This window comes from Cyprinodon variegatus, unplaced genomic scaffold, assembly GCF_000732505.1.
Source record: "Cyprinodon variegatus isolate N-32 unplaced genomic scaffold, C_variegatus-1.0 Scaffold9, whole genome shotgun sequence".
Taxonomy (NCBI): Eukaryota; Metazoa; Chordata; class Actinopteri; order Cyprinodontiformes; family Cyprinodontidae; genus Cyprinodon; species Cyprinodon variegatus.
The window spans coordinates 2501419-2520026 of NW_015150462.1; the positions used below are offsets into that span (position 1 = coordinate 2501419).

Genomic DNA, 18608 nt, shown 5'->3' on the forward strand with positions numbered 1-18608 from the left:
CTTTGCATTCAAATATTAAAGCAGAGAACAACACAGATGCTTCTAGAACGGGGGAAATGTTTGTAAGGGGACATCTATGGAGTCAGGGAGGGGTCAAAATGATTGGATATCTGCAAAATATAGTAAAAACAGAAAAAATAAAAGTTGAAATTAAATATTAAATGTTCACCTTATCTGAAAAACTGACAAAGAAATGTAAAATAATAAGGATTGAAATTTTAAGTACCTTTTTGTTATTTTAATTTCCTTTTTATTGCATTTTCAGATTCAAACCCATTTTTGCCAAATCCTGATATTTTTCAAATTCCTTTTTTTCTATTTCGGATGTTTGATTTTTTTTATTTTTAATAAAGTTTTTTAACTGCTTGTCCTGTCTTCGCTCAGACGTGCGATTCGATGAGCGCTCCCCTTGAATGTGGCGACCTGGAGGATGTGAGCGTAAATTTGACTGCCACCTTTGATCCTGTTGGAGGCGCGATCCTGGCCCTCAGGAACCAGGTGGAGGATCTGTGCAATATGGAGCTGGGGAAGATCGCCAACCAAGGTGCGTGAGCAGAACCTTTCTGGTTTTGGATTCATGTTGGTCATTTTCTTTCATCTCATAACTTTTATTCCATCTAATCTCTTTCAGTCAATAGCACCCAACTTTATACTCTGAGGAACTGTAAGTATTAAGTATTGCTTTTTTTTTTTGCCATCAGATGATCGGTCAATATATTTAGACTTTTTCCTTAACGAGAATGTGTCTGATCTATTTTTAGCCGGCCGGGCTGGAGTGAAAGACGGATTTGCTAAATGTGAGTTTTCTCTAAATAAACTCAAGGGGAACCATATAAATAATACTTACAAGAACTTCTCCAATTCTTTCTAGTGTTTAATATCAACTCAAACAACCGTTCCGCATCTCCACTGGGTCTTCAGAGTAAAGGCCGAAAAGGACAAGGTACTGCAACTCCTATTCTTGATTTGCTTTTAGAAAAAAAGTCTATTAACGTGCTTTCCATGTCCAACAGGCCCTGCAGCCCTCGATGTGAGGAGCAGGGACACACCCCGAGGTGAGGTTTCTAAAAGAGAGCTTTTTTATCTTTAAAGAAAAGAAAGAAAAAATGAGTACAAAAATCGTTCTTTGTTGCAGACAGAGGAAATACAAGCTCTCCCGGACAGGGGAACAGACGGAGAAGAGAGGAGAGAGAGACTGGTAAGTGGGCTTTAAAGAATCCAGCACTTTGTATTCAGCCCCATTTACTCTGGAGCCCTTAAATAAAAGCCAAGGCTGGTAGGGTTTTAATCAGAAAGCATGTTAGAGGGTGTGAATACTTTTTTAAGGCCACTTTAACTGATTTCTTCACCTTTGACCTTAAAACAGAGCGAGAGGCCCAGCCCAGTCCCAGCAGGGCTCGGTCTCTGTGGAGCAGGTCCAGTCAGATGTCAGTCGCCTCAGCTGCAGCTCCGACTTCAATCCCAGCTGCTCAGGTTCCTGTACCGGTTCCTGCACCCGTTCCAGCTCCAGTTCCAGCTCCAGCTCCAGCATCCAGCAATGGTGCGCTTCCATTGCTGTCTTTTCTCGCCACCATGTGGATGCAAAAGGAGGTTGCAGAGATAAAACCCTGCAACCTCCATTTGGTAAAAGAAATAATTTTCATTAAATATTTATCTTTTCTAATCCTTGCAGCTTTCAGTCGGATGGCGTCCATCAATGCGTCCATCAACAGCATATTTCGTTCACGCCGGCGAGGCACCAACCAGGCCACCCCGGTTAATAATGCAGGAGGGAACCCATGTAAGGCCCCTATGCTTCCTCCATAGCGTGTCAAGGAAGGAAAAAAAAAATCCCAAAATTTGATTAAAACCGAGGAGTCTACATCTTATTTTTCCTCTAACCTGTCTTTGATTCCTCAGGGGCGATGGACACTGTGTCTGAAACACCAACAGAGAGTAAGAAGGCTGCTCTTTATCAGTTGTCTGTAATAAATTCCCAGCATTTAGTGAGTTTCTGATCGTTGTTTCTCGTTGGACAGTTAACCCAGGTCTGTTCTTGGACACCCCTCTGCCGGACGCCATGACTCAAGCTCCAGCTTTCCCTGCCTGTGAGTCCACGCTGTTCTTTAGAACCCTGAAACCTTACATGTCATTACTCAGTCAAGGATAAACTCTAAGATCTGCTCATGGGCTGTGATTTTTCCTAGTGAGAGAAATCAACCTTGACAGCATTCAGGCACCAGAACCCAGAACCAGGGAGGAGTTCCTTCAGTGTGAGTGGATAAAGAATTACAAACTAAAACTTCTTTTTAATTGTTTAAATTTAATATTTTTTTCTTTATCCTGTAGTTTCTGTGAGCCTGACCCTTGACCCCAACACGGCTCACAAGCGGTTGGTTCTCTCTGAAAGCAACACTAAGGCAACCTTGCAAGGACCGACACAGCAATACTCTGACAACCCGCAGCGCTTCGACGGCTGGACCCAAGTGATGTGCCAGAGCCCGCTGAACTCCCAGCGCTCCTACTGGGAGGTGGAGTGGAGGGGCAGGGGCTCCTCTATGGGGGTGGCCTACGGGGCACTGAGCAGGAAGGGCACCGACGCCCGCTCCGGCCTCGGTTACAACGCCCAGTCGTGGACCCTGGAGCTGTCAGACACCTGCTGCTTGGCCATGCACGACAACGAGAAGAGGGACATTCCGGTTACCTACTCGCCCCGTCTGGGCATCTACGTGGATCTCTCTACGGGAATGCTGTCCTTCTACAGCGTGGCGGACAACATGACGCACCTCCACAGCTTCAGGGCCAACTTCACCCAGCCGCTTTATCCCACCTTTGGAGTAGGGAGCGGGGTCGGGGTTGGTCTGGACTTCGCCCTTGGACAGTTTTCGGCTAGCTCCGACAGCATTAAGATCTGTCCTCTATGAGGTTGCAGTGCAACAGCTCCTTGATGAGGACATTTAAACTGGGAGGTAAATTATCCAGTGTGGTTCCATGATTTCTTTCTGGACTCGAATGCACCCACGACTTCCCCCTAAATAACAGCCAGAAATCTTTATGTATTTTATTGATTTTTTTCTGTGACAAATCAATTGAAACTGGTGCATAATTGCAAAGTGGAAATACTTTTTAAACATGTTTGGGGGATATTAATTATCTGCTTTGCATTTTTACAGAACAGTAATGTTACTCATTCTTCTTTGCAAAACTTTTCTAGCTCAGATTGGATATAAGGACAAACCTGGCAACAAATTTTCAACTGGACTGACTTTTGTACTTTGACTAGACCATTCCAATACATGAATATACTTTGATCCAAACCTGCAGGAAAGTTGAACTCTGCCCTAGTCTGAAATCTTTTGCTGTTAAGATGCATCTGTTCTTCCCCGGGAAGTGTCCCAAAATTCCCGCAGCATGTTGGGGCCACCTCCGTGTTCCATGTCAGGAATGTTGTTTTAAAACTTTTCTTACTTTGCAGTAACTTACAGGATTTCACCATATTTAGCTCCTCCCACCTGCCTGCAAATCGCGTGACATTGCCACCTAAATTATCATGTTCATAATAAATAAGTTGGACTGTATCCTCTTGGAAAATGTTTCTGTTCAAGTCAAATTTATATAAAAAAAACAGACATTTTAATTTCAGTAACTTTATTTTACAAAAAAAAGGCAATAACATAAAATCCTGATTACAGCAGGGAAACAAGGAAGTTCTGCGTTATCTTTGTCCACCAAAAGCCATGAAGCTGAGCTTTCTGTTCGACAAGAAAAACAGGATATGACAACAACAACAAATCTAAAAGATGCAATCACTCAAAAGTTCTCCATTTTAGCAGAAAGTCCCTTTTCCTTTCCACAACTCTTCATTGAAACATGTGCAAGGCAGAATATTAACTTCTCACAAAAATAAAGTTTATGTTCACATGGTTTCCCTTTAGGTGGAAAAAATGCAACATAAATAAAATCTTTAGCTTATTTATTAACAAACACGTTTATTAATTTCTGGATTTAAATACTTTAAAACATCAGTCAGTAAAGGTTAGCCACAAACAGAAGGTTAAGGTTTTGGGATGTTTATTTAGGGGGCATTGCTTATTTCAAGTACTTTAAAGATGTGAAATACCCCCATCTGCTGGTCAATGTTTGTACTGCATTTTCCCTTAACCCGCAGAACTGATCAGAAAAGTGTTTTTCTCCTTCCTCACAGTCTGAAGCTGACCTGTCTAATGAAGAGATAAAATATTCTGTTTAGTTCAAAACTGATCTGCTGAACCAACTAAGTGCAAACTATACAACAAACTTTCATGAAAACAGTGCTTGCCTTTAATTAAGGCCTCCTATTCTTAAAAATATACAAAACACAAAGACCTGAAGAAACCCTCCCCCATCCCTTTTGTTTTTGTCCATCTTAGTTTAGGCCTTGCTTTAACCAAGACCCACCTGTCTGCTGACAGATGCATGCTGGGACATGTAGGCAATGTTTTTCATGCAGACACTTTTGCCACAGCACATGGACGGAAAATTTAAGGTATGTTAATATTAAAAATCAATCAAACACTGTTATGTTTACAGGCATGGCTGGACTACAAAATCAACCTGGCAGTATTATGTTATGCTGTCGTCTAAATAGTGTTTTAATGTAATTAAAGCATGTTGGATCACTCCTCCACTGACGTCGAACGCTTACATTTACAGGAGATGGGATTAAAGTTTACAAGGATGCAAGCGGGAATGATACTGTTCAATATTTCTGCTCACCGACCACAGAACAAGCCCTTAGAAAAGCGAGACTCTGGATGCTCAGATGAAAACTCACTCTGTCGACACTTTACCAACCTTCTAACAATTCTCTCTTCCTCAAAAACTCTCTCATCCTTTCTGATCGACTTCCACAAACCCTCAAACACTTACCTGACCACTTCCTCCTCACTGGGTTTCTACGACTTTCTAAATGTAAAAATCCCAGATTTTTCTAGGCTCAACCTTCCAGAGTTTTATTGTAAAATCTAAAATATTTCAAATGAATTTAGGGAAGATGTTATCACTGCGGAAAGACGCTAAATATGAGCTGGAATAGAAACAATGAAGGAAGGAATTGAAAAAAACGGAGGGAAATAAGGACAAGGAAATGGGGAACGTACGTCAGAAGATGGAAAGAAATGCTTGACAGAAATGGGGTAGGACACAAGGAGGAAAGAAATGACAAAAGGAAGGACACAGAGGAGGAGGTAAGGAATAGTATACAATAAAAAGGAAGACATCTCTTATTTGTGCAGCAAACTTACATCTAGTTCCACCTGAACTTCCAGAGCGTCACAAGAGAACTACTGAAATGCAAACTCAATTTAAGAGTCAAGCCGAGGTCGAGCTTAACGGCAGATGAGTACAAGTTGTGCTTCAAATCAACCTCATTAAAATTAAGGACTGTTCCTCCTCCTCCTTCTACTCTCTTCAAAGCTAGAGAGGAAAAGAGTTGGGATTGAGGTGTAAACCTAGAGGATTATGGTATGAATGCTTTTAGTGTTTTGAACTTCTCGGAGGCAGAGAGATGGAGGCGAGATGTCGCCGTCGTTCTTTAGGGTTTCCCCATGGTGCTGGAGGGATAGCTAGGGATGTCGGATGAGGAGGCGCGGTAGGATTAGCGGCTGATTTACTGCCTACTCTGGCACCAATCATCGCTGGGAGACTCTGGTTACGCCTGAGGCCGTCCATCAAGCTTCCCCCGCCTGCTGACACAAAAGTGGCAGACTCTTGGTGCGGAGCTGCAGCGTCGGACTCTGAACCGTGCAGCACCTTAGCGACGCCCAAACGACGGAGTCTTTCTACCAGGCCGACGCTGACCAGGTTGGCCTTGTCTTGGCCTGGCTTGGAGGATAAAGTAGCGGTTTCCTGGGAAGGGCTTGGCAGGTCCGGGTGTGGGGCTCGGCCCAGCTTCAACCCGTACACGTCTTGGAGAAAGAGCTCAGCGGGACGGGAGGCTAGAAAATTATCAGGCGGGTGTTGGCGAGACTCTGAAGGCACGGGGGAGGGTGTGGGGGACTGGGAGGGGGAATTTGGAGGTGTGCCAGGCATGAGTCGTAACAGGGGTTGCCGTGGAGCACATCTTGGCGACAGAGTCGGGGGATGAGTGGAAACTTGTGCAGAGATACCTCTCTCCAGAACCAGTTTGGCCAGCCCGCCGGGGGGGGCTGGAAGGCGTCGAGGAGGGAAAGAGTCTCCCAAACTCAGTCTGCAGGGAGTCACAGGGGTACTTGGACCGGTTCTCATGGAGCTGGGCGTATTGGCAAGAAGGGACGACTGGGAACTTAGAAAACCAAAACAAAAAGGTAGAGTCACCATCTTTAAAACAGTTACAAAGGTCAACCTCCGTCTAATCTTTGGAGAACTCAACATGGCCTCTTAATCTAAAAATGAATCTTATCTTTTCCTTCATGCATTAAAGTCGACTTACCTCGGTGTGACCTGTGTTATGTCAGTAGGGTGGAGAATACGACAGGTTGTGAAGGTGTAGGTAGAGAACGTGGAGCTCTCACTCTTCCCTGGGTTTTGGACTAGACACAAAACAAAGCTTGTTAATACATCTCCAAGTTATAATCCAGTATTTATGGATTTAGAAATTTAAACAAATACTTTACCACGAGAAGATGATATAGAGGTGGAAGTTCTAATTTGTGATTGGACAGCTGTTGTAGAAGCTTCCGGGATGGGGTGAGGCGATTGATTGGAATTTCTTGCGACCTGATTGGGTGTCAAACATGGGTCCAACTGGACAGAGGAGGAAGTAGAAGGTGCTCCGGGTGACGTTGGTCGGATGGAGGGTAAAGGCGCACTGGTGAGAGGTGCAACCGGGTGGTTTCTGTTCTCGGGAGTGGATGAAGAGCGCACATTGAAGGTTATTCCGCCCTCCTCCTCTTCCCCGTCGAGCTCCTCTTTACTCTTCTCCGTTGTTCCTTTCTCAAGGACTGCAATCCCTCGGTGCTCTTCGCCCTCCTCATCCTCTTCCATGTCCGACAGCCGAAACACGGCATCCTGAGCCAGAGGCCGGAATCCTTTGGTCATAACTCCAGGGTGTGGGTCTAAGATGGTGGCTAGGTGAGGTTTGGCGAGCTGCTGCCAGTGATGGAGCGTCAGGGAACCTAAAGATGTTCACAATATTAAAAAAACAATAGTTTTCATTCACTCATTCAGTTCAGATGTGTATCAAACTAAAAAATACTATTACAAAGCCTATCAAACCTCTAACTATATTAAAAGTTGTAAAAATATTTTTTCGCAAATGCATAAAATTGCATTAAAAAAAAACTACATTCTTTGCTATGAAACTAGGCTCAGCTGCATCCTGATTCCTTCGACCTGATTAGGGACCAGCTGTGCACAATTTGGTTGATTGAGACATCTTTGAAACCAACTTCTTCCTTTTCTTTTCCATATCCTATTCAGAGTACATATCAGGGTAAAATAAAAGCAGGAAATATGGCTGCAAGAGCAGATATTTGCTTGCCTTGCTAGCAAAATCTACAAAACTAAAGAAGAAATGGGAGAAAAGATAAAAAAAAACAGGCTTGTCAAGTTTTCAAACATATACTAAAGGTGAGTTCTGGCTGTAATGCTGCCAAAGGTGAGCAAAGGCCAAAAATACATAATTATTTCATTTTTATAAAAAGAGTTTCTTTTGCTGTTTTGGAAAAAAGTGAAATAAGTTTAATACATTTAGACTAAAGCTTTATTGTAAAAAAAGAAAATCTAAAGAAATGCTAATATTAACACACTTACTTGTAACAGCTAGCTTAAACAATAAGAGAAAAGCCTTGAATACTATTTAAAATATAGAAAACCCATTTATTTTTTCAGCACTTAACACTTTTTACTGTAATGTAAACCTGTACTTCACCCTTGGCAGTTTTCTTCAGATTAGCAATTAGCACTTGCAAGTCAGTATAATTAAGCTAACATAATCCAGCTAATTTTAAACTAATATAGACTTTTAGATAAGAAATACAATCTTTTAGGAACTAATTAGTCTTCTAAAACTAAACTCTAAATAAGAAAGTCAGTCAAACTATATCTACAGTAGGTAACAGTTATAATGTCTGTGCTACAAAGAAACTAAATTTTTTACTAAAAGCTAAATATTCCGCTTTTTATCATATATTCTGCACCGTAGGTCTTACACTTGAGACTAATTTATCTTAAGATAGGAAGTAAAACTAAAATGAGCTTAAAACTAACTTTGCCTCAAAACAAATAAAAAAAAATGTCCCCTTTCATTTTCATAGAAAATTATTGGGCAATAGATTTTAGATTTTATTTGTAAAAATAAGATATTGAGAACATTTTTGATGCAGCATGATTGTTTAAAACACAGTGATGGGATTATTTTAGCATCTTGCAATTTTTTATACTTTAATCTTGATGAAAGCATCAAAGGCTCAACAGAAACTGCAGACAGCTATTAATCAAGTTAACTTGAATTGTTCAACAGTTCAGGACTGCATATTACATCAATAGACACATTGGTGTTTATAATACTAATTTTATAAATACATTTTTTGAATGTCTGATAAAATAGGCCAAGTTTTATAAATTATTTGATATGCTAATGTGACGTTAAGCCACTTGGGGAGATGCTCATGGCAACAGATGCTGTAAACTGGTTCAGATGACTTTCCTCTAAATGAGCCAAGATGGGAAAGAAAGGAAACTTTCAAATAGCCATAAATCTAAGCTAACGTTGTCATCGAAGTGAGACGTAACCCGAGTCTCCCAGTATTTGCATGCATGTGTTAAAAAATGTCATAAAATAAGCTTCTGTTTTATTTTCTATTGAAGAAAACTATTACCGTATTTTCCTGAATACAATAAGCTACTTTTTTTTTCCAAGCTTTGAACTATGCCGCTTATAAGGTGCGGCTTTTCTGTAGAAATAAAAGAATAAGGGGCTAATTTTCATTTAGCATAAGAACATGCTAGCAGTAGACATGACGGAGAACAAATGTCTCGAATTCAAATATTTTGACATTAAGGGCGGGTTATACTTCTGCAACTGCACATATCAAATGTCGCTTGCGTCTGGTCGCGAACCAGTTTTGCTGGTACGCTTCTGCAACGTCGGTCTGGAATTTCTAGGGATGCACAGCAGTTTCCCGCCAAAACGCTAGAGGGAGCCTATTCGAGAACTCGCGAGAACTTCGGCGGATGGTCACGAGAACCTCTTCGGTGGCGCTGGCAGGAGTCTTTATTTTCAGAAAACATGTCTGAGGCATCGTACAAGTGGTTGTACTTCCGAACCTCCTCGATCAACCTTTCGTCGAAGTTATCCGTTATTGTTATTACTCCTTGGTTTTTTTAAAATGGCGCGCCCCGGCACCGAATCGACAAGGACGACCACACAGACAGCCGAAAAGCCATACCAAGGACCAATCACAGCTGCTTTTGGTCTGCGCACTTCCACTTGAGGTCTGCGCGGGTTTTCGACCATCCGACGTGTAGTCAGGATTTTTTTGGGGTGCACGGGGCGCGTGTTCGCGCACAGAGGCTATGCGTCAGAAGTATAAATTGGCCTTTATTTGCCACATTAAAGCTGCCGAACCAATGAAGAGACTGGGCTCAACTCCTGCAGAGCTGAAATAAAGAGCTAAAGAAGCACATCTTTGAGTAGAAGCTCTTACTGCTGTGAGCCAACAAGCTAACAGGAGCTAGCATTCTTCTTCGTCCCTACTCTAGGGGCTATATGTAGAGCTCCCCCTACAGGTTTAGTGGGAGAAGCTTCAGTAGATATCAGCACCTTATAGGTTGGTGCGGCTTATATATGCAAGTTTCCATAAAAAAATAAATTAAAATTAGTGGCCGCAGCTTATAGTGAGGTGCGCTCTATATTCTGGAAAATACGGTAATTGAACTAAACTAGTTAATAGCTCCACCGCTGCATTTTAAACATGTTATGAATTAAGTATTAAAATAATGAGGCGGCAGTTAATTCATTACCTTCCATCGGCTTGACGATCTGAAGCTTCTCAGGCAAGAACGTCTTGAAAACGGTGGAAGCAACTGTGAGATCGGAGAGGTTTGAAAACGAGGAGAGCACGCTGCCCATAGGGGAGCTGCAGCCACTGCCATCTCCATCTGCTTCTGCCCCCGACAGGGTCTGCAGCTTCTTCTCACGCTCCGTTTGAAAGAACTGGTGCTCAGAAAGGAAGTTTTGTCGCCGTAAAGACAGGCGATGGAGAGCTTTGGTGAGGTCGTTTCCACCTGGCGATCCTGGCTGCCCCCTTCTTACCTCCTCCCTTCAAAAGGACATGCATCACCACTTTAAATACGTCGTGGTATTTTGATGGCAGGTCAAAAAAGGTAATACTGCCTTACCCTTGTACAGACGGGAAAGGTTGGGCTGTCATAACTAAAGAACTCTGTCCAGAACCGGGGATAGGCGGGGCGGCCAGAGCAGCACGAGAAGCTGAGGCGTTAACCGAGCGAACAGTTTGAAAGACTCTCTTCTGGGAAATTCTGGGGAGATCAAATATGATACAATTCATTTTAAAGGGTTAATATATCATGCTTTTGCACATTTTGATTATTTGCAGATGACACTGTTGTGTATGTTTAAGTTTGAAATAAGGGTTCAAACTGATCAACTTGGCCTAAAGAGATGGAAGATTCTGTTCCATTTGGGTCTCCAACCTTTGGTCTTCAAAGGCGGTCTCCTCCTCAATGCTTAGCTCTCTCCTCATTGAGCCTTCAATCTCTGCTGCTAGCGATTCCTGAGACAGAATGGCGTTAACATTCCCAAGAAAGGGAACTTAAAACATTTCAATATAATGTGTATTCATTTCTAACTCGTACGTTTTCTTACCATGGGGTAGAGACCATAGGAGAGGTGTCGTCTAATCCCAGAGGAGGGGCTGCTTCTACTGCGAAGCTCTTTAATCTCCTCCTGTGACTCATGAAGCATTTCCACACACTCAGCGTTCCTTTCTGACAGCTCGTTTAGCTGCCGGGAGCACAAACAAGCACAAGATGCAGTCCAAACATTCAAATGTTCTTCTGTAAAAGTTATGCTTAATAATAATAATAAAGTTCAGCATGAGTTGCTAAATCTGTACCTCTGCTGTTAGCTGTCTCTGAGCATCTTTGGAGGCCTGAAGATGGATCCTGAGCTCTTCTTTCTCAAGAGCCAGCTTCAAAGAACCGTCAATGGAGAACAAGACTTTAGACGTTTATTTATTTTCTGTTAAATGTGGTTTAAGCTAGGAAAAACCAGTTGTGCTCACCTCCTTTACTCTGTGTTGCAGCTCCACTATCTGAGAAAGCAGCTGAGCGATTTCCTCCTGGTGTCTGAGCAGCTCTTCGTTCTTCTGAGACAACTCATCGCTCAGAGACACCATCTGACTGTTGGACTCGCCTGAGATGAGGCAGAGCCATCAATACAAGGCAAAGCTACTGCAGTTTGATAGAAAAATGTTCAGAAGTTTGATTGCCTTTTTATTTTATACACAGATTTCAAAACGCTTAATTGAAATTCAATGAAATGAGTCAACAAAGCACAAATCTGACCTTAATTATGTAAAAATTCAACCGTACACTGCTTCCTCAGTCAATCGCATATAATCCTTAGTAATAATTAAGTTTTTCTAGTTGTAATATCACAAAATAAGAATGATTTTGACAGCTCTTCTTTGTTAAAAGGCCTTAGGTGTGTGTATGTGTACTAATGACTCACGAAGTTCCTTAACGCAGTCGCTGACGAGCTGCTGCTCCTTCTCCTCATACGTCACAGTATCCCTCTTCAGCTGACATGCCTGGAAGAAAAAAATACAATATTCCCATTTCTATATCTAAAAAATATATATCTTGGGTTAAAAAAAATAATAAGATAGTGCTTTGAGTGGAAGCTAAGGTAAATAGAGGGTTGGATAGAATCAGGAAAAATACTTTTCTTAGTAATGTTGGTTAAACTGTACCTCAGATCTCAGCGCCTGGTTCTCCTCCTCCAGCTCTTCCAGCTTGTTCTGCAGATGCTCCAGCTGGCTGAGTGTGGCGGCGGCGGTTCCCCCCAGCAGCTGAGGTGGCTGCTGGGGGGTCGACACGCTGGAGTCTTGCTCACCCTCCTCCGAGGCACTGGCCACTATCCGGAGGAGTTCATCCTTCTTAGTTAGCTCATGCTGGAGCTGGTTAACCTGGAACGGAACAATAGAAGGTAGAAACCAAGCAATTTAGCTGTATAATGGTTTGCAAAATGATTAAAAGCATATTTAGGGCAAGCTTAAGCATCTTAAAGAGACATATCTTTAAAATTCTTGGTAGGAAAACAGAAATAAGTGTACTCAGACTCTATGACTTTGTTATCTATTAAAACAAGAAGCAACAGAGCTCAATCTGAGGCTAAGAAAGTATAGGTTGTATAATATTTTCGTACCACTTATATACATATTTTTAACCAAGGATTTCTTCTTTTGATTCCTTAAATGTTTGACTTGCTGTATTTGAATATATATGCATTATATAGATTAGATTAACTATGATAAAAAGATCTTTAATTCATTGAAAGATTTTTTTGTGGCCTCTTGCAGATTTGTATTAGAGTACCGCTTCCCGAACTGATCTAATTTAGTAATTTATCCAACATTTTAAGAAGAGTTCATAGTAAAAAATAAATCATTAAAATGAATAATACAAAGGACTGATGTTAAACTTTGTGGAAAAATAAGCACCTGGTCTACAGCTTGTGCAAGCTGCTCCTCCAAGGCGTCATTTCGTTCTTGCAGCAGGTGGTTTCTCTGCAGAAGCGACTGGCCGATCCGAGCTGCAAGCTCCAAGTCTCTGTCCCGCTGTTCAATGAGACGACAAGACACTCAGAGTTCATACGCTTAACGGGCTGCAGCTTTGTTTAAAAAAAAAACACCAAGGGACGCATACCTCAGCTAAAAGATGTGTGACCACTTCGATGTCATTGTACGTCTTGGTCATCTGCTCCATTCGATCGGAACTGAGGACTAAACGAGGAAAATTAAGCTAGATTTCATGTTATCTACCATGATTGCTGCAGCACATCAACCAAGATCTACGCCCATGCAACTCAAACCAAAACTTTAAATTAAGAAAAAAACAAGCACAGTTTCACCCGAAACTACAGAAAGCAAATGGAATGCTAGATTTACTAACTACCTAACAAACGTACACTCAGAAAAATAAAAATAAGACGCCAAACCAAAAGTTCTATAAAAGCTGTTAAAAATTCAGCAGATCTATTCACCTACTGCTGTTATCTAAAAGCAAACGAGCAGAAAACGGCTCCAAGCCTCAGTGCATCGAAAACATAAGCCACTGTCGCACACTGATGCTCAACAGGAAGTTGGAATAACAGACAGACAGGCAGGCAGGGAGGGAGAGCCGAATACCTTTGGAGAGACTCTGAGAGCCATGGTGGGAATAAGAAGCAGGATCCAAAGCAAGATAAGCTACAGAGAGGAGGAGGAAGGAAAGGTTTATTAAGAAGCGTGTTTATATATGCAGCGCTTTGCAAGTATTCATAGTCCTACATTTTCTTTTCTCCACATTTTAATAGTGAGAGCCAAACACAAAGTAGAGAATCACTGAATAACTGAATAAAGGGGGGAAAAAAGAAAAATAACAAATCTGAAAAGTGTGGCATGTACTAGTAGCCTCAGACTCTTATTGGAGAAATCAGTGGATTAAAAGAAAATCTCACAGAGCTCTGCTTAATCCATCATCAGAATATGGGATGTTCGGGGAGCTGCAGAGATAAAACACTCAACAAAAAAGTCACTACAGTAAGAAAGTTGTAAATCTCTAGGAATGTACTTGTAGTTTCCCACAAGTCATGTTGGGGAACAAATTCCTCTAAAAACTAAACTTTTTGACTATAAAATTAAATTACTAAAAGTGTCCCACAGGTGGCGGCAGCATCATTCTATGGGGGTTTATTTGTCTGAGCTAACTCTGGGGTTTAATATGTTAAATATAAAAACTTTGTATCTGGAATCAGTTGCTGCAATAGAAAGTGTTTGGATTGGGTGGCCTGAATAAAAACTGGTTCAACTCTTTGGTTTAGTTTTCTTAAAAGAATAATTTTAAAAATCATGAATTGCAGTCCTAACCATTAAACACTACTTTTTAGTTTTAGTTTGAGTAAAATACCAAGAGTTAAAACTGAAGTGAAAGAAAATGGAGGAAGGTGACGCCTGCAAAGCACTGTCACAAGAGAATTCACCAGAGAAGAGCAGTAGAAAGGGAAATAAACTGATATAAGGGGGGCATAAAGTTGGAGAGAGAAGCAAAGAGTGAGAGTAAAGATTTAAATACATCAGTTTTAGGCACCCTGAGGATCTAATGATTAGTCTGATCTGCTTTTAGCACCTGAGCAGGTCTCAGCCGGCTGCACAGACAGCTCCCCCAGTTCCACCTGTTTAAAGAGAAGCAGCAGCTCTGATCACTCAGTCTGAGCGGCCAGGCATCTTCCCAAATCAAGCCTCGTACTTCTACAATGATAGACTTATTCTCTTCACTTTCCTATTAAAATAATCTTCCACTGATTGAATAACAAACATAGTTGACACAGTTTCAGGATAACGACTCGAAGGATAATTAAGTGCAAAGAGCAGCAAAAGATCAGATCTCCTCCCCCATGCTCTGCTAATGTAATAAAAGCCTTTAAGCAGACATTGAATCTAAAGCAGTGATGCAGCTGCTGAAAACAGACCAGGGCGCCAATTCAGTAATTTGAGAGCCTCAACGACCTCTGGGTCCCGCTGCCCTCTCCTCCAATCTCAGCCGGCTGAAAATAACCCAGAAAAACCGGCTCCAGCGCGTGCACGGGAATATCGCTTTACCTTGCGGCTGGAGCGTATCGCCGGGCTTACAGTAATCCACATCCATGCTACAGTTTTGATCATATTGACTTGCAGGAATGCTCCCAAGTGTTTATTATGTTTACCTAGAAAGTTACATAGAAGGAAGACGACTGGACTTTGCCCACAATACGTTGCATAACCGAGAAGTTCAACTTCTTACATAATGAGGCGAGTTATTTAGACATTTATTACTTTTATTCTTCCAATGAAACGCCGGCGCTTTGGTGTTACGGCAGCTTGGGCCTTTGGTCCAATAACCCAACATTATGATGCGTTACAGTTTCCTATGGTCGTATAGGAAACCAGTCATCAGGCCATGAAGCAAAGGTTGAATCTCAGTCACTCCTGGACTAATTTGATGTCTTGGTAAACAGTTTGAATTCTTCTAACTAAAGCTAGTGATTAATGATGAACTTTCACTGTGTTGCAGTCAAATTCATTAACATTCTGGGTAGAACTTTAAGATATTCGAGATACAAAACGGATTCTCTAGACTTTGACTAGGCCATTTTGAAACACTGTAGCTCTGGTCGCCGCCTTCCAACTGGATTCCATCCAGGATTTTCTTGCTTTTCTTAAATCAGTTTCAATTACAAGCTTCCCTGCTTAAAAAAGAATCTCCACAGCACCATAATGCCAACACCTTGTTATAAAACTGGCTGCAGTGTGGTTTTGACCAAAGCAGTGCATGTAGGCTAAAAGTTTAATTTTGGCTCCAGCTGAACACACTGGAAAAACAATCTAGAAATAAGTAAGTAAGTGTATTTACCCTAAATTTGAGCAGGTAAATAACTAGTTTGCCAATGGAATTAGTATTTTTACTCTTAAAATAAGATAATTTGCACTTGAAATAAGACAATGAAATTGTGTTTTCTTATTTTAAATACCAATTGTCTTGTTCCATTGGCAAAATGTCTCTTTTACCTCCTCAATCCAAGAACAAATGCACTTATTTTAAGAAAAAATGACTTATCTAGATTTTGATTTTTTTTCCATTGCAAAGCTCCTTATTTAAAACCTTTGCCCAGCTCTCCTCTTCTCTTAATAGTATGTTAAAATCATGTAAAAGGGTATGAATACTTTTAAAATACACCGTATTTAGTCAAATTAAAGTATGTCAGGAAGTCACAGCCTCTTATTTTTGTCTCTGCATTGACGCGTTCAGCATACCGGACCTCTTTAAGAGCTATTAATAGACCAATGAGGCAGATATAAACTGAAACCTGCTACAGAAATTTTACAATATTTCATCCAAACCTTTTTTAGTGTTTAGTTGCAGATTATGGTGCATTTTAAAGCACAGCTTTGTAGCAGAATGGAAAAAGGAAGCAGCCTTTTTTTGAACTAGAAGCGCAGTTCCTGCTCACCAGCACTTGGTTGACTGTACAGTAAACAATGCCAAGACTCACCCTACTTCCTTTCTCATGGCCGGAGCGTTTCTTTCCATGCTCTCCCTGACCTTGCTGAACATAAACGCACACACGGAGAACAAACCAGCAGAGAGCTTGCTGTGCTCACCTTCCACGGCGACGGCATCATAAACCTCTTCATTGCGGATGTTTAAACCCGGCATGCTGCGTCCCTTTTCTCTACTGTCCTTTCCTCCCGTCTGTCCTCCCAAGAATCCCCCCTCCCCTAACCTCCCGCCATTTAGACCCGGTCTCGTGACTCTGGCCCTTGTGCTACACTCTGCCAGGCTCAGTGCATTCCTCTTTAGTTCTCACACACACAACGAGGCAGATGCACAGATCAACTCTGTCGGATTTTATACACAACAAAAATCCCTCCCATTTTTAACGAAACAGGAAGTAAGCCCTGTAAAATGAATCCATCATGCGCAAGATGCCCCAAGAACCTCGCTGATGAATGTTGATGCACACTTACTCATGTACCGGAGAGTCTCTTCAGCCAGCATGGGGGAGATGGAGTTAACCTGAGCGGGGGTTTCATCCGGAGAGCAGCTCGGGGAGACCACCCAGTCCTGACTGTCGGACAGGTACAGGGAGCCGGAGCCGGCCGAGCAGGAGCCCAGAGAGCTGGAGGTGTAATGCCTCCCGCTGCTGCCCAGCCCCTCATCTGGAAGCCAAGCAGACAATAGAATAATTAAGCTCCTGATTTTAAGCTTGTTTCTTTTATCAAGAAGCAATTGATTAATTTCTTTCTTCTTTGAGTTCTTGGGATCTGCTGATGGAGGGCTGCAATGAGCTCCAGCTTTCCTCAATTGGTGGTTGCAGGCTAATCAGCGGATCAAACCATTTGTAATGGGAAGGGAAATTTGTTTACCATTTGTTTAAATATTCTTAGTTTGGGTAATTTTGTTAAATAGTTAAATTTAAAAAGTATTTAGTGTCTGGCCAGTTTTTATTTAATTAAATGTATTTGTTTATTAGTTTGTTAGTCAGTTACCCCCCTTGTGTGTCAACAGTGGTCTGATCAGCCACTATTTAAGTTTCCCTCATGTCCTGTTTCTTAAGTCAGTTTGTGCTTGATTTCTTTATGTTAAAGCCTCAATTGAATTCTGTTTTGTTGACCTCTGTTTATCATTTTTTGAATATTTTTGGAATAAATTAAGACTTTTTTTTTTTTATTTCAGTGGTTTTTTGGCTGGTTTGTGCAAATCCCTCACAGGAGAATTACAAAAAAAAAAAGACTCCATTGGATTTAAATCCCAAAAAGAGGAAGCTTTAGACATGGAAAAGATTTCTAAAGTCTTGTTCTCTTTGTGTTGCTCTGCAGCTCCAGTGAATGAATGAGTGTTTCCTCTGTTTGGGCCTGGAGCTGAACAGGCCAATGACCTTCCACTTGGGCAGATATGTGGTTAACTGGGACATGAGCTAACAATAGCATCTGATGTAACGACTAGACATACTGTACTAAAGAGAAGCAGGGCTGTTAACACCAACGTGTGTCATGACGTGGCAGTGGATTCACACAAAAGGCAAAAAAACGTAGGAAACTTGTACGCGATGACGAAAACGGATCCTCACCCGTCTCCGTGCTGGACTCCTTCTTCTGCACAGCTCGCGTTTTCGCTTCAAACATGTCTCGTCCTCGGAGGGGGGAACGAGGGGCTCCCCGCTCCAAAGAGCACAAAGCTGGACAAGACAGGAAGGCAGTCACTGCTGTGACATCACATCCTGATGCTGTGCTGATGGGTGGTGACCTCATGCACACCTTTACCTGCAACAGATGGGAGAATAATCCAGGGTTAAGGCTAATTTATGCTTCTGACGCATCGCCTCTGCAACCGTCAAATCTGTCTCTGTGCGTGACTACGCTTCGGATGGTCGCAAACCCATGCAGGCCTCAAGCGGAAGCACGCAGACAAAAAGCAGCTGTGATTGGTCCTTGGTATGGCTTTCCGGCTGTCTGTGTGGTCGTCCTCGATTCAGTGCGGGCGCACCATTTTTAAAAAACCGAGGACCAACTACGACGAAAGGTTAATCGGTCCTTTTGCTAACTCCATTAACAGAACCTGTTCCTCTTCGATGTCTAGCAACTCTAGATTTATCGCTGTGACGGTGATATCTTGCAGACGCGCTATTGTTGTTTTGGAAGATAAAAGCTTCCGCCGCCGAAGTTCTCGCGATTTCTCGAGTAGGCTCCCCCTTGCATTTGGACGGAAAACTGCTTTGCGTCCCTAGAAATTCCAGACCAACGGGGCAGAAGCATATCAACAAAAGCGACATTTGATGTGTGTGGATGCAGAAGTCTAATCTGCCCTTTAGGGAGAACCGATTTCGCCGAAATAAAATAGAAAGTTGA

The 18608-nt window shown here is 42.0% G+C and overlaps 2 protein-coding genes across 5 annotated transcripts in view; one reads left to right on the forward strand and one right to left on the reverse strand.

Annotated features, from left to right (window-relative positions):
• The window catches only part of LOC107086707 (E3 ubiquitin/ISG15 ligase TRIM25-like), an 8490-nt gene extending 4955 nt beyond the window's left edge, over positions 1-3535 (forward strand). The window contains exons 4-13 of the mRNA XM_015377826.1: positions 385-544; positions 632-672; positions 977-1055; positions 1136-1198; positions 1367-1540; positions 1673-1780; positions 1900-1935; positions 2019-2087; positions 2187-2252; positions 2329-3535. Coding sequence (XP_015233312.1) covers positions 385-544; positions 632-672; positions 977-1055; positions 1136-1198; positions 1367-1540; positions 1673-1780; positions 1900-1935; positions 2019-2087; positions 2187-2252; positions 2329-2903 — 1371 coding nt within the window. The 3' untranslated portion in view covers positions 2904-3535. The remainder of the gene's footprint in view (positions 1-384; positions 545-631; positions 673-976; positions 1056-1135; positions 1199-1366; positions 1541-1672; positions 1781-1899; positions 1936-2018; positions 2088-2186; positions 2253-2328) is intronic.
• Positions 3536-3645: 110 nt separating this feature from the next.
• The window catches only part of trak2 (trafficking protein, kinesin binding 2), an 18164-nt gene continuing 3201 nt past the window's right edge, over positions 3646-18608 (reverse strand). Inside the window, exons 2-17 of one of the 4 annotated variants that reach the window (XM_015377961.1) lie at positions 17831-18023; positions 16728-16919; positions 13371-13430; positions 12889-12965; positions 12684-12800; positions 11934-12149; positions 11693-11771; positions 11244-11374; positions 11076-11150; positions 10826-10963; positions 10654-10733; positions 10339-10479; positions 9961-10259; positions 6612-7112; positions 6428-6527; positions 3646-6280 (exon numbers count right to left, since the gene is read on the reverse strand). In XM_015377961.1, coding sequence (XP_015233447.1) covers positions 5494-6280; positions 6428-6527; positions 6612-7112; positions 9961-10259; positions 10339-10479; positions 10654-10733; positions 10826-10963; positions 11076-11150; positions 11244-11374; positions 11693-11771; positions 11934-12149; positions 12684-12800; positions 12889-12965; positions 13371-13430; positions 16728-16919; positions 17831-18011 — 3174 coding nt within the window. In that variant the 5' untranslated portion in view covers positions 18012-18023 and the 3' untranslated portion in view covers positions 3646-5493. Of the gene's footprint in view, positions 6281-6427; positions 6528-6611; positions 7113-9960; positions 10260-10338; positions 10480-10653; positions 10734-10825; positions 10964-11075; positions 11151-11243; positions 11375-11692; positions 11772-11933; positions 12150-12683; positions 12801-12888; positions 12966-13370; positions 13431-16361; positions 16681-16727; positions 16920-17830; positions 18024-18608 lie in introns of those variants that run through there. The other 3 variants (XM_015377970.1, XM_015377980.1, XM_015377989.1) reach the window with 3 other exon arrangements.